This window comes from Formica exsecta, unplaced genomic scaffold (assembly GCF_003651465.1).
Source record: "Formica exsecta isolate Colony F162 unplaced genomic scaffold, ASM365146v1 scaffold59, whole genome shotgun sequence".
In the NCBI taxonomy this organism is placed as follows: Eukaryota; Metazoa; Arthropoda; class Insecta; order Hymenoptera; family Formicidae; genus Formica; species Formica exsecta.
Window position 1 is genome coordinate 567,851 of NW_021853174.1, and position 11,705 is coordinate 579,555.

At 32.1% G+C, this 11,705-nt stretch overlaps 3 protein-coding genes across 6 annotated transcripts; 1 reads left to right on the forward strand and 2 right to left on the reverse strand.

Moving 5' to 3' along the window:
• Window positions 1–129: 129 nt before the first annotated feature.
• On the reverse strand, window positions 130–1,680 carry LOC115242328. Its single transcript, XM_029818550.1, has 4 exons — window positions 1,391–1,680; window positions 1,156–1,324; window positions 855–1,058; window positions 130–788 (listed from the first exon to the last, which is right to left on the reverse strand). Exons 1-4 carry the CDS (start codon window positions 1,566–1,568, stop codon window positions 596–598), a joined length of 744 nt encoding a protein of 247 aa, XP_029674410.1. The 5' UTR covers window positions 1,569–1,680; the 3' UTR covers window positions 130–595.
• Window positions 1,681–2,791: 1,111 nt separating this feature from the next.
• LOC115242310 (centrosomal protein of 120 kDa-like) lies at window positions 2,792–7,874 on the forward strand. 4 transcript variants are annotated; one of them, XM_029818519.1, is made up of 11 exons: window positions 2,792–3,201; window positions 3,553–3,700; window positions 3,780–4,035; window positions 4,197–4,883; window positions 5,029–5,342; window positions 5,442–5,682; window positions 5,754–5,874; window positions 5,999–6,102; window positions 6,169–6,450; window positions 6,828–7,156; window positions 7,448–7,874. In XM_029818519.1, exons 1-11 carry the CDS (start codon window positions 3,150–3,152, stop codon window positions 7,773–7,775), a joined length of 2,862 nt encoding a protein of 953 aa, XP_029674379.1. In that variant the 5' UTR covers window positions 2,792–3,149; the 3' UTR covers window positions 7,776–7,874. The 4 variants fall into 4 exon arrangements, with proteins under 4 accessions (XP_029674379.1, XP_029674380.1, XP_029674381.1 ...); XM_029818520.1 differs by having other exon boundaries at window positions 2,793–3,064; XM_029818521.1 differs by having other exon boundaries at window positions 2,793–3,064; window positions 3,830–4,035.
• LOC115242312 (myogenesis-regulating glycosidase-like) lies at window positions 7,798–11,013 on the reverse strand. Its single transcript, XM_029818523.1, has 6 exons — window positions 10,895–11,013; window positions 10,540–10,710; window positions 9,414–10,346; window positions 8,642–9,165; window positions 8,332–8,488; window positions 7,798–8,134 (listed from the first exon to the last, which is right to left on the reverse strand). Exons 1-6 carry the CDS (start codon window positions 10,914–10,916, stop codon window positions 7,947–7,949), a joined length of 1,995 nt encoding a protein of 664 aa, XP_029674383.1. The 5' UTR covers window positions 10,917–11,013; the 3' UTR covers window positions 7,798–7,946.
• Between the last annotated feature and the right edge of the window lie 692 nt (window positions 11,014–11,705).

Consider the following 11,705-nt stretch of genomic DNA (forward strand, 5'->3'; position numbering starts at 1 on the left):
TTGTCATATACATATGATTGTGGATAAGAGGAGAGAGTGGTCTACATAACAAATGGACGAAATATATATAACTGAGACATGAATATACATACACACTGGACCATAAAAAAAAAAGAAAGATTGGTTGTCTTACATTTGCATTTTATCACACGTGATGTTTAATATTATATATGTATAATACGTAAATTATATATATATAATCATATAAGGGAAAGTCTCTCAACTATATCGTTTTTAAAGACATGAATATGTACATCTCTCTCTACCCCTATAGTGAAAATTTTACTATATATGTATGCTGTGATTACTATCCTATATATATAATTTTTAACTTATATACAATATCAATTAAGCTTTATTTAACAATTAACTTATACAAAACACCGTCTGACAAGACGCTTTAACAGAAGAACTTAAAAAAAAGGGGAAAAAAAGAAAGAGACATTAAGATTTGCGTGGAAGCTTATTCTTGTAAATATGTGTTGTGTCTATTGCGCTTAGCAAGTAAGAAAAGAGAAAAAAAGTTCATATTGAATTCGTGTGTATTTTCTCTTTGATATTTCTTTCATTCTTTATCTTTCTCTCTCTACCTCTGTTATACAATGTCATTATTATTTTGGGACATTTTGACGATTGTTTCAACATTTATTAGTTCTCTATGCTTCTCCAACATCTCTAACAATATGGGCTGTTTTACTAGCATATATCTGCTTGATGCTATAAAATTTCTAATGAGTTTTTTCATTATATTTATCTTTCGTAAAGTTTTTTCCATTTTGTTTTTTCTCCTAAAAAAGATTTTAGTTGTGAGAAATATGATAAAGATAAATTGTGATATTTGTGACTTTACTCACTGTACAATTTCAGGGTATGTTTCCTGTAATCTCTCACTTCGTATCCGTTCCTGTTCCTTTAAAAAATTTTTGTAATCAAACAACGCCTGGTGACATTCTACTTTTAAATCTAACTGCAGTCGAGATCCTTTTTCAATGGCTTCGTGAATGGTCATAATACTGTCATTGAAAGCAAGTAGTTTACTCATATAGGCAAAGAGTTTACTGGAACAAACGGAATTGAACTTTGATTGCATCTCTGCGTTTATATCTAATATCGATCCAATTGTAGGGTAACGACATTTGTATAAACACTTCTTACTTTTGGTCTTCAACATCGCCTTCCTTATTACTAAGGATAGAAAGAATAGTGGCACTATGAAGACATAATTTGATGGCCTTGGCGTTTATCAGTGTGTCACTTGTAACATTCTGCAATGCAACTCCAACAGATTCTTCTTCATGTCGCCTTCGTCCGTCATCTGTGTATTCTGCAATTCAACGATTTCAAAGATTTCAGATCGAATTTCATGTCCCGCGCATTATTAACGACATACGTTTATATTTTGCTTGAAGCATTAATAACCTGGCATTCAAATGCATCAGGGACTCTCTGGCCGTCTGGATCTTCTCCTTGACTGGTTTGAAATCGTTCAATGAAATCGCACCGATCGGGAACTTGTTGAGCACCGCGTTTAGGCTCTTCACAGATTGCTCCAACTCATCGAGCTCCATTATTGAGAAATTTACAAAAATTTCTTGCAAACAAGAGATATATATTATTCACTGTACATACATACACAAATTGTTTACCACCGTCTGTTTTTGAATCCAGGTGGACAGGTTTGTCTTCTTAAAAACCCAAATTTACTAGATCCCTATTTATTCATCCATCAGAGCATTCGGTGGACCCGATTGGTCAATCAAATCAGAGAGGAGCCTGAGAGGGGTAACGCCATCGTTTTTCATAAGATACTTTTTCTAGCTGGTACAGTAGCGTTATCTAGATCCATTTTAAAGCCGGCGGAACTACATAGCCAGATTCACTTTACGGTAAAACAACCGGTTGGTACATACCGGAAATAAGTTGGCGCTGGAAGTTCATATTTTTTAATAATTTATAGCTCAAACGATTGCTCCTTAATTGCTCCGTCAGAATCCACAATTGCTCCCCTTTTAAAATTAGTAGTTTTCGAAATATTTACAAAAAACGTAAAACTTATCATTTTCACTCAAAAACATATTTCCAATAGTTTTCTGCAACTATATCCAGCATAAAACGATTGCTCCTTAATTGCTCCATATTGCTCCATCATTATTTTCATGATTTATTGCATTTTTTAACGAAAATTAACAAATTAATAATTTTCCAAGCGACGCCGTCGCCACCTATCGGCCGCCTATCGGAACTATATAGCTCAGAAGCCAACGGCGAGAATTTTCAAACATAATATAACATAAAACAATCGTTTGAGCTATAAATTATTAAAAAATATGAACTTCCAGCGCCAACTTATTTCCGATACGGACATGCACCAACCGATCGTTTTACCATGGCATCAAAAAGGGAATCTGGCCATGTAGTTCCGCGGGCTTTAAAATGGATCCAGTTAGCGCCACTGTACTAGCTAGGAAAACGGTCTCGCGCGAAAAACGGTGGCGCGGTCCTTTTCAGGCTTCTCTCTAATCAAATATTTCCAATACAAATAATGCAGTTCTCGCATAGTTAACAATTTGATTGGTTATTTGAATTTAGGGTCAATATTGAATTTATCGGTCGTTCTATCTTTGTTTAACTTTTTTTAGTAAGTAAAAAAATAGAACGATGCTCGTGTGCACACGGGTGATGTTTTTCGAACGCATTCTATCGTGCGCCATTGGCTGTCGAATGGGGGAACACTTCAAAATTCTCGGCAATGTTTTCAATTTTAGCTGAAGATGTCAGCCTCGCATGACAAAAGTACATACTGTGATATCTTATATTATAATGTTCATTTCTCGCTTGATTTTTTTTCAGAGACAGCAATTTCTATAATTTGCAAAGTGATTTTCGATTAACTATTTATGGACAGAAATTATATTACTTGTGGACTAAATATTAAACAAATTTTTTAATGTTTTTCTATCTTTTCTTATTCTTTGATGCGCGAAGGAAATACATAGCTAACGAAATATCTTTCTTCGTGTTTACACGAATCCGTTTCCATGGCAGCGGATTTGAATCTCAGAGAGTGCGTAAATATTTGTATAACGATATATTTGCCGGGGAAGTTGTTATATTTTATATATAATATTTTTTATGAAACATAACGAAATATGATAGAAGCGGTTGAATCTGACGAGCAAATTATTTTGAGCATAAAAGAAGGTAAGATATCTTATTACATAGATATCTAAATTATTATCTTGAGTATTTACAAGCAATTTCAATTTCTGAAATAAAAGTATTTTCGAAATTACTGATTTATTTTTATAATTTGCAATTAAAATGAGCTTCTTTAAAAAAAAAAGAAGAAAACTATAAATTTATACATTATAAAAGAAACTATAGAATTTATATTAATATTACAAAAAATATGTGAATAGATATCTTATAAATAAAAATATTGATATATAAATTTTAAATAAATCTTAAATCAAAAAAAAAAATTTCGTGTACGTATTATTACAATTATGCAATCATATACTATCATATATTGTATACATATATATAATGTAGGAAAGGGTTTTGAACAAGTTTTACAACCAACATTATTGATTGGGACCTTAAATGGACATTCTCTAGAAACTGACAAGATAGAGCCAAGTTCAAATCCACAGTATGCGACTGACTTGATTTGGGAGACCACTAAAACTGCATTAAGAAAGTAAATATTTTACTTTATAAGGTTACTATTATAATCCTAAGAATTGAACAATGTATTTTATTTTGTATTTAATTTATAGAATGCGATCAGGACAAACTCCATTAAAATTAGAATGCTTTGCTTTTAAAGAGAACAAGGCTAAAGAAAGGATTGGATATGTTTTGCTAAGTATACGTTCTGCACACATAATATCTAAACATGGAGATTTGAGTCCAAAGGCAAATTGGCACAAGTTGTTGGGATTAAAGAATGATCTTAAAATACAAAAACCTGAATTACTTCTCACATTAAGAGTTGAAAATAGAAAAAGTACAGATTCAAACTCAATGATAGAGGTAAAGTATAATGTTATACTTTTATTTTATATGATTAATGTAGTTTTAGTTTAATTATACTAAGTAAAATATTAACATTATAATATGAATCATTGTTGACCTGTAATTAACTACATGAAATATACATCAAATATTTATCGTCAAATTGTATCATCTCACAGATAAGCAATTTGATGACAGAAAATGAAGTCATTTTGCAAAGTGATAAAATAATACCTTATTTGCATCCTGATGAGCAATTGATTCAAGTGGGCCCTCCAAATATCTGTTGTGAATTATTCTTATTGAGTATCACAGCCACGTGTACAGAGAACTTATATCTGTTATTACCTGAACCTCTAAGCAATCATGGTGTTGTGCGTTTTTTATATCGAGTTTTAGAAAATGATGTAGAACTGAAACCGTTCAATATAGAATTTGAAGGATCTTGTATTTTTCATGAAAAAGTGATAGTGAAAATACAAAGTTCTTTGAGTGTATTAAAACATTACCTACAATCAAAGCCACATTTTTTAATATTTTTGAAACATGAAGATAGTATAATAGCTGAATCATTGGTTAATCTGCAATCACTAATACCTGTGGACAGTCTGCAAGAATTTCTCAAATGTACTACAAACGCGAGTATTATCTTACATGAACGATGTTTTCTAACTAAACTAGACGCAATAGAGAAACCCATTGAAAACCAATATCAAAAATCCTATCTCGATTTACAATTTGAACTGCAATATATTGGAAGTAAAATTGACATTGTGCGTGATTCTGATACAATAATAAGTCCCAACAATCCTATAATATCTTGTATTCAATATCATAATGAAGAAAATACGAATAATATCGGTCAGGTAGAATAGAAATTTCTTCATTCTGTCAATAATTATTATCTTACAGCGATTATGTGTTTATACAACCATCTATCTATAAAATATCGCTTTACATCAATATATATAATATTTACATATAAAATTAAAAATGACGGATTTTTTTTAGAGATGTCCAGAGATAGAATCTCATAGAAATCCTAGCGGCGATTTTGGAAAAATTAATTTCAAGAATACACCTCGTGAAGTGAAACTGTTGGGTGCAACAGAATGCAAAAATATAAATGAACAGTCTGATTGTCAGTGCGTGAAACATCAAATGGATAAAATTACATATTCACGCTCGTGTAATGCGATATCTTGCAACTGCATTAATAACGATTTCAAATCTATAGGATCTTACCATTGCTATTGTCTATATATTTCACTTGCGGCAATAACATTGGTATCTACAAAATTATCTGGACGTCAAATTGAATTTCGGTTTGTTTAATTAAATATGTTTTTTTGAACAATCGAATATTTTTATTTAAAAAATTATCTTTTTTAAAACTTTATGTGATATATGATCTCTTCTCATAGATTTCATCATCCAAAAGCCGATATCACGTCAATGATACATGCGACAATGCCAGCTTTATCTGGCGAAAAAGTTAAATTACAAGAAATTGGATGCCAATTTCATTTTATATCTACGCCAGACGAAATAAAACAATTATTAAAATCTTTTCCACCAAAGATCAGTATGTACGATACGAACGGAAGCGCTGAACCATTATCGCTATCGACGCTTGATGTAAAACCTTTATTTCATCAGGATAAGGTAGTATTACTGTTGTATTTACAGAGAAACTTATATAAAATAATAAAAATTAAAATAGAAATCTTTTTCAGCCTGAGTGTCAATATAAATTACCTCTGTATGATACAGATCAATGTAAAATTGGTGAAATAGACATTTTACTTAAACTAGAGAATCGTGGACCGCACTTTATATTAAAGAAAGAAACTATTGGTAAAAATTTATGTTTAATTCACTAAATTTTTTTTTGATATTTGGTTTTACAATATATAATTCTTTAATGCTTATTTTAATACTATACTGTTACTGAATAGTAATATGATATATTTTTTAAAAGGTAAAAATCTAGGCCCACCAATATTGGATGACAGCTTAGCATATAAAATAGTAGATGAGCTTGAAACATGGAAGGAACGACAGAAGGAAATGTTTAAAGCCGAGGTAAATAATAAAATGATAATAATATTTGTTTAATGAAATGTTATTTAAGTGTAATATATATTGTAGCTTAAGAGAAAGGAAGAACGTCATCTGAACATATTGAGCGAGGAATGGCAAAAACAAAAAGAGAATCTAGAATCGAAACTCGCATGTAGCGTCGAGCAATGTAAGATACTAGCTAACAGCTTAAACAATGCTACGGAAGATTTAAGAACGCGCAGATTAAAAAGTCTAGAAAACGAGACCAGATTAATTAAAGCAAACGAAGATTTACAATGGAGATATGAAACTAAGTTACAAGAGCTTAAAGATTCCTTGGACGCGATGCAAAATGATCTTACATCAAAGGTTTGTAAAGTATATAATTTTTATACACTTCTGCTCTGCTTCTATGTTTTTCATTTATTTTATAGATAGTGAGATCAAGAAATGTGATAGAACATATAAGTACATAAGAGTAATGATAGGTCGATATTGACTAAGTTCGTCTCATTTTCTATCGAGCTTTACAGCTTTTCTTTATCGAGAATTTCTTATCAATCATATTTTCAATTAAAATATCTCAAACACTAATGTGCCAATAAAAAATCTAACAATGGAACTTGTTATTTTTTGTCGATAAAATCTTTCGATTGCAACTAATCCTAAATTTCATATCTATTTTTGAAGAGTTAATTTTTTTACAGTTGCTTAACAATTTTTAATTTTCATATATAATATTGCAGATAACCAAATTAGAAGAGAAGAAAATTGCTTTAGAAGCGCAAGTAGAAATATTATTGTATGAAAATGAAACTTTGAAATCATCAACAAGTAAACAGGCGGATGAATTGCAAATGTATCAAAAGGCATCTTTAACTAAGGATCAAACAGCGTCTTTGTTGCAAGAATTAAAAATTCTCGAAGAAAAATTAGACAATGCCCAAAAGGGAAAATCATTTTTTAAAGAACAATGGGGAAAAGCAGTTCGTGAGATACACAAAATGAAAGTAGATCATCAACAAGCCATGCAAGTTCAAATCAAGAATAGTAAAGAAGAGCTGAAAAATGTGGAGTATGTTATGTCAATTAATTTTATTTGTACAGAATGTCTCATTTTAATCAAAAATATTTATGATAAAATCTCCAAATTCATAATCGAATTGAAGCAAAAATATGGAAGAACAACATAATTTTTCATGACTTTGCGGTTATCATCAATATTAAATATCTTGGAAAATTAATTTCAAATTTGTTACAAAAATTAATTTTATTTAAATATAATCTAGTAGATATAGAATCTTTTTTATTTATATATTTTGATATCTTATAATAATATGATGAAATACAAAATCTCATTTTTCAGTCTGGCCGAAATTTTAGATACAAGAGCTTTAAATAACGATCAAATCTTGCTGAAGGAACTTCAGAAAGAGATTGATGTGATCAAGCCGAAAAAATCCTTTGCTCCGAAAGAAGATTACAATCAAATATTTAGAATTAATGACGTTTACTCCAAGATTTCTTGCAATAATAATAAAATCAGATCTGACAAATCAGAAGAATACAATGACCGGTTGCAGGCATTGAGGGAGGAACGCGATTCTCTTTTAAAAACCGGAAGTTACGCGGCCGACGATATAGTGATTAAAAAACTTAACACAGAGATACGATCCTTATTGGTAAACAGGTAGCAAATTTATATTCTGGCTTAACATTTGTTGGTTAATATATTTCTATGTTATGCAGGAAAACATACATACGATTTTCGAATAAAAATTTGTGATTGTACATAGCAAGACATTTTATATTCATTTGTACAAATAAATATTTTATATATGAGACTTTAATTCTCTTTAACATCATTACTGATATTTCTGGAAGTATGGAAGTATGTCTAAGGGAGCAGGATAGTTTCTCAGCCATTTTGGTCCGTTGATGATCGTTCCTCGATTTAGATCAAGCCATGTTCCCGCTGGAAAATAGACATCGCGACTAATGGCACCTTCTTCAATTACGGGAGCAACCAGTATAGTTTCTCCAAGGAGATATTCTGTAACCAAATTAAGCAGTCATGTTTAATTACATATTATTATAAATCGTGTCATTTGTATTTTTCAGTCCTTATATATTAAGTCACTAATATATCTTTCTTCCATATGTAAATAAATTTTCATAGATTAGGAAGAAAAAAAAGAAATGACTTATTATAACTCTGGAATATTCTACAGTAGAATTTTACAAATTTACCATCATTAATTTTATGAGCTTCCTTATTAGTTGGGTCGACCCACCAGATAGGTGGATTTACCGGCGTGCCGTTGGTGACAGCCTGCTGCATGGCGTTTAGAATCTCTGGCGTGTAATTAGCATGTAAATCGGTATATTTCTTGCAAATAGCGATGGTCTGATAAAATATAGATAAGTGTTATTATCTCAGAACAATATTTTATAAAAAAATTAAATTATATTCGCGACAATATTTTTAATTCTCCCACAGAATTTCATTTATCAATAAGATATATATCAATTAACGAATAGAATTTTTCAAATTATTTACTTCATTGTCGAAATCCCACGGCACGAAGGAATATTGCAACGACGGCATGAAAACGTTAGCTTGCAACCATCTAATAAAAAGCTCTTTAGGCGGATATTCCGTGCCATTAAGTGAACCGTCCAGGTAGCCGTTGCCACCGATCATGTCCGGTAACACATGGACATAACCGTTGAGATTCATCTGTAGCAGCGTCGTGATTAGCGTGGGCAGACCATTGTTCCACGTCCATCTGGTGTCTTTGTCGATCATCCGAACGAATATCGGTAATTCCTGGCTACGCCATCCTACTCGCACCTCGATATAATCATTGAAATTGGCTGTTAACGCCTTGACGTAGTCTGTCGTGAATATTCCGGGCTGCATATCAAGTGAGCCGTTCAACGTTGCCACCTGCGGCAACCAGGATACTTCACCGGCATCGAATTTGAAGCTATCAATGCCAAGATTCTGAAGGAGCTTCAATCGCGTCACCCACCAACTTACCGCCTTCGGATTCGTGAAATCGATCGTGGCAGCGTCCACACCTGAAGAAAAATATCACATTCAAGTAACTGAAATTCGAATAATTTTCCGAATATGTTTACGTTATCAGATACGTTTTCATTAATATTGATGCAATAATGTATTTATGATACAACTAAATTACTAAGATTAATTATCATTGAATATTGAAACTTTATTCGCTTTAAGACGGAAAAATAACAGGAAAAGATCACAGCATTCAACAAGGAATATCTACTTTAAATTGAGATTGACTTTAAATCAATTTCACCTTGCCACCACGACATTTGAACGCTTCCGTCGAGATTTTTGACAAAATATGAGTTGTTCAATGCAGTGGAGTATGCGGGTTCGCAGCCTCGGTTGATGAATGGATGTATCCATAAAGTGACGCGATAGCCTTTCTGTTTCAATCGCCGCACTAGGGCGCTGACATTGGGAAACTTGATCGAATCAAACACGGCAGAGCCGTAACAGGTTTCCCAATTGTCGTCAATTTCAATTTGACTGTTGTTGAATTTATTGGCGATAATCTCGTCCGCGTAAGACTCCACGACTTTCTCAGTTACGTTAGCTTTGTATCTGGCCCAGGTAGACCATATGGGATGTCGAATCATCCTTTCGTTGGGACGACCCGTCGGTTTACCCAAATGGGTTTTCACCACGTGCTGATGAGCGGCCTTCGGATTTAGAAAGACACCTAGCTCATAGTCAAGTTGGACGCTAGCGCGATGTCGATAGGGCGCCTTATTCTTTGCGATCAGACATAGATAATTGTCTCGGTAATTGTTCTGATCTAGGAATAGCGGATTTGTCTCGTTCACGTAGATGTAGACTCCTTTGCCAGATAACCAGTAACGCTCGGACAATGCCATGTTTGTAGAATGCGTTGGTAGATACGGCTCTTCCTCGTAGTACATGGGCTGTATGGGCCAACGCTGATAACGGTGTTGCGGGCCACCGAACCATTGCGTACCCTCGGTGAACTGGTAACAATCGGCAAGCTCGGCGACGGGATCAGCTACCACACGAGTAACGCTGATGATCTCATGATCCGTACTAGCATAAATGGTAGTGTGCGTAACGTTGGCACTTTTTACGCAAAGTCTATTATTACCGCCACAATTCTGTTCAAGCACGAAGGGTTTTGATAGAGTTTGCGGCGGAGTCTTTGTATAAAAAACGTTTATCATATTCTCGCCGTCTGGAAGAAATATTGTATTCATCAGTATAGTTTCTTCAATAAGATTTTTCAAAATATAAAAATATCTGTACCAATTTATAAAAAGAAATATTAAACATGTACACACGCAGATTGTGAGATTAATAGGAATAAATTGAAAAATTTGACAAGTTAGAGGAAGATAAAGAGTGATGTGTTTATCACTGTGACTTACCATTTTTCGTAAGATTGAGAATGATGATGCGATTAATGATGTTTACTTGAAGAACGCCGTTTTTAATGGGAATAATTATTCCTGTATTTAAATTGTCGACTTCCTCAACATCGTTGTCGTAAGCTAACGCGCCGAAAGCGAATAGCAGCAATATTATGGACGAACGCATTGCTAAAAGAAATGCAGCAGATATTATCGAGTTATTATATTTATTTAAAATGTTATATATTCCTAAATTATACAAATTTTTTTTATACGTTTAAAGGAGATGTGCAAAATGACACCTTGTAAATACATATTTCAGATACGTCTTTCATCTGTTGTTTGATCTTGATCGAAAAAACTATGCACTTACCGTTATGTTCCAACAGTTGCATCTTGCACTAGTCCTAGTCACGACTGAATCAGCGGTGCCATTCCCATCAATTTATATATACTTGCTCCAAACAGTAATAAACACTGCATTCTACTAATACTCTGTATCAGTTGTATAAAGGTGTAATCACATGTTGAATCGATAACGAAAAATCGGATATCAAATCACTATTAGATAGATAATAATCTGATATCTGATTTTTAAACATCAATATCTCTGCAATATTGTTTTCGTAAATTGTTTATACACCTTTCATAGTTTTTATGATTATATATTTATTCCACACTTTACGCTGATAAGCAAGTTATGTTCAAATGACAAATTTCTATGTTCGAATATAACAAATGATTCATTAAGGTAAAAAATATAAAGTGCATATGTACATATATATTGCACTGTTTTCTTTATTTTAATTAAATCATTCATTTATGATATAATTTACAAAGATTATTTGCATCTATTTTCTTGCAATATATATATATATATATATATATAGATCTTATAGATTTAGAAATTCATTCGAATTATATCGTGATATATCGTGAATTATACCGTATTTAGTATTTTTCTAAATATAAATATATATGAGAAGCGAGCGCACATCTAAGCACACATATACAATAATTTTAAAAGATATAAAAACTTAAAATAATTTTATCTCTTTTATATTTCTTTCTTGCAAATTATATGTCAATAAATATATATCCATTAAATATATATGACTATATTTGACTATATCTGATTATATATCTGAATGACTCAGCTTCAAAGAAAAAAAAAGTGTATATAT

What these genes read in the sequence shown, in the direction of transcription:
- LOC115242312 (XM_029818523.1), bottom strand. Translation starts at nt 10,916, where the DNA reads ATGCAACTGTTGGAACATAACG. An exon ending in GCAACTGTTGGAACATAACG is followed by an intron (nt 10,711 to 10,894) that starts GTAAGTGCATAG and finishes CATTTCTTTTAG; the next exon opens with CAATGCGTTCGTCCATAATA. An exon ending in CGTGGGATTTCGACAATGAA is followed by an intron (nt 8,489 to 8,641) that starts GTAAATAATTTG and finishes ATATTTTATCAG; the next exon opens with ACCATCGCTATTTGCAAGAA.
- LOC115242310 (XM_029818519.1), top strand. Translation starts at nt 3,150, where the DNA reads ATGATAGAAGCGGTTGAATCTGACGAGCAAATTATTTTGAGCATAAAA. An exon ending in CTTTATTTCATCAGGATAAG is followed by an intron (nt 5,683 to 5,753) that starts GTAGTATTACTG and finishes AATCTTTTTCAG; the next exon opens with CCTGAGTGTCAATATAAATT. An exon ending in AAAATGATCTTACATCAAAG is followed by an intron (nt 6,451 to 6,827) that starts GTTTGTAAAGTA and finishes ATAATATTGCAG; the next exon opens with ATAACCAAATTAGAAGAGAA.
- LOC115242328 (XM_029818550.1), bottom strand. Translation starts at nt 1,568, where the DNA reads ATGGAGCTCGATGAGTTGGAGCAATCTGTGAAGAGCCTAAACGCGGTG. An exon ending in GGCGATGTTGAAGACCAAAA is followed by an intron (nt 1,059 to 1,155) that starts GTAAGAAGTGTT and finishes CGTTTGTTCCAG; the next exon opens with TAAACTCTTTGCCTATATGA. An exon ending in ACATACCCTGAAATTGTACA is followed by an intron (nt 789 to 854) that starts GTGAGTAAAGTC and finishes AATCTTTTTTAG; the next exon opens with GAGAAAAAACAAAATGGAAA.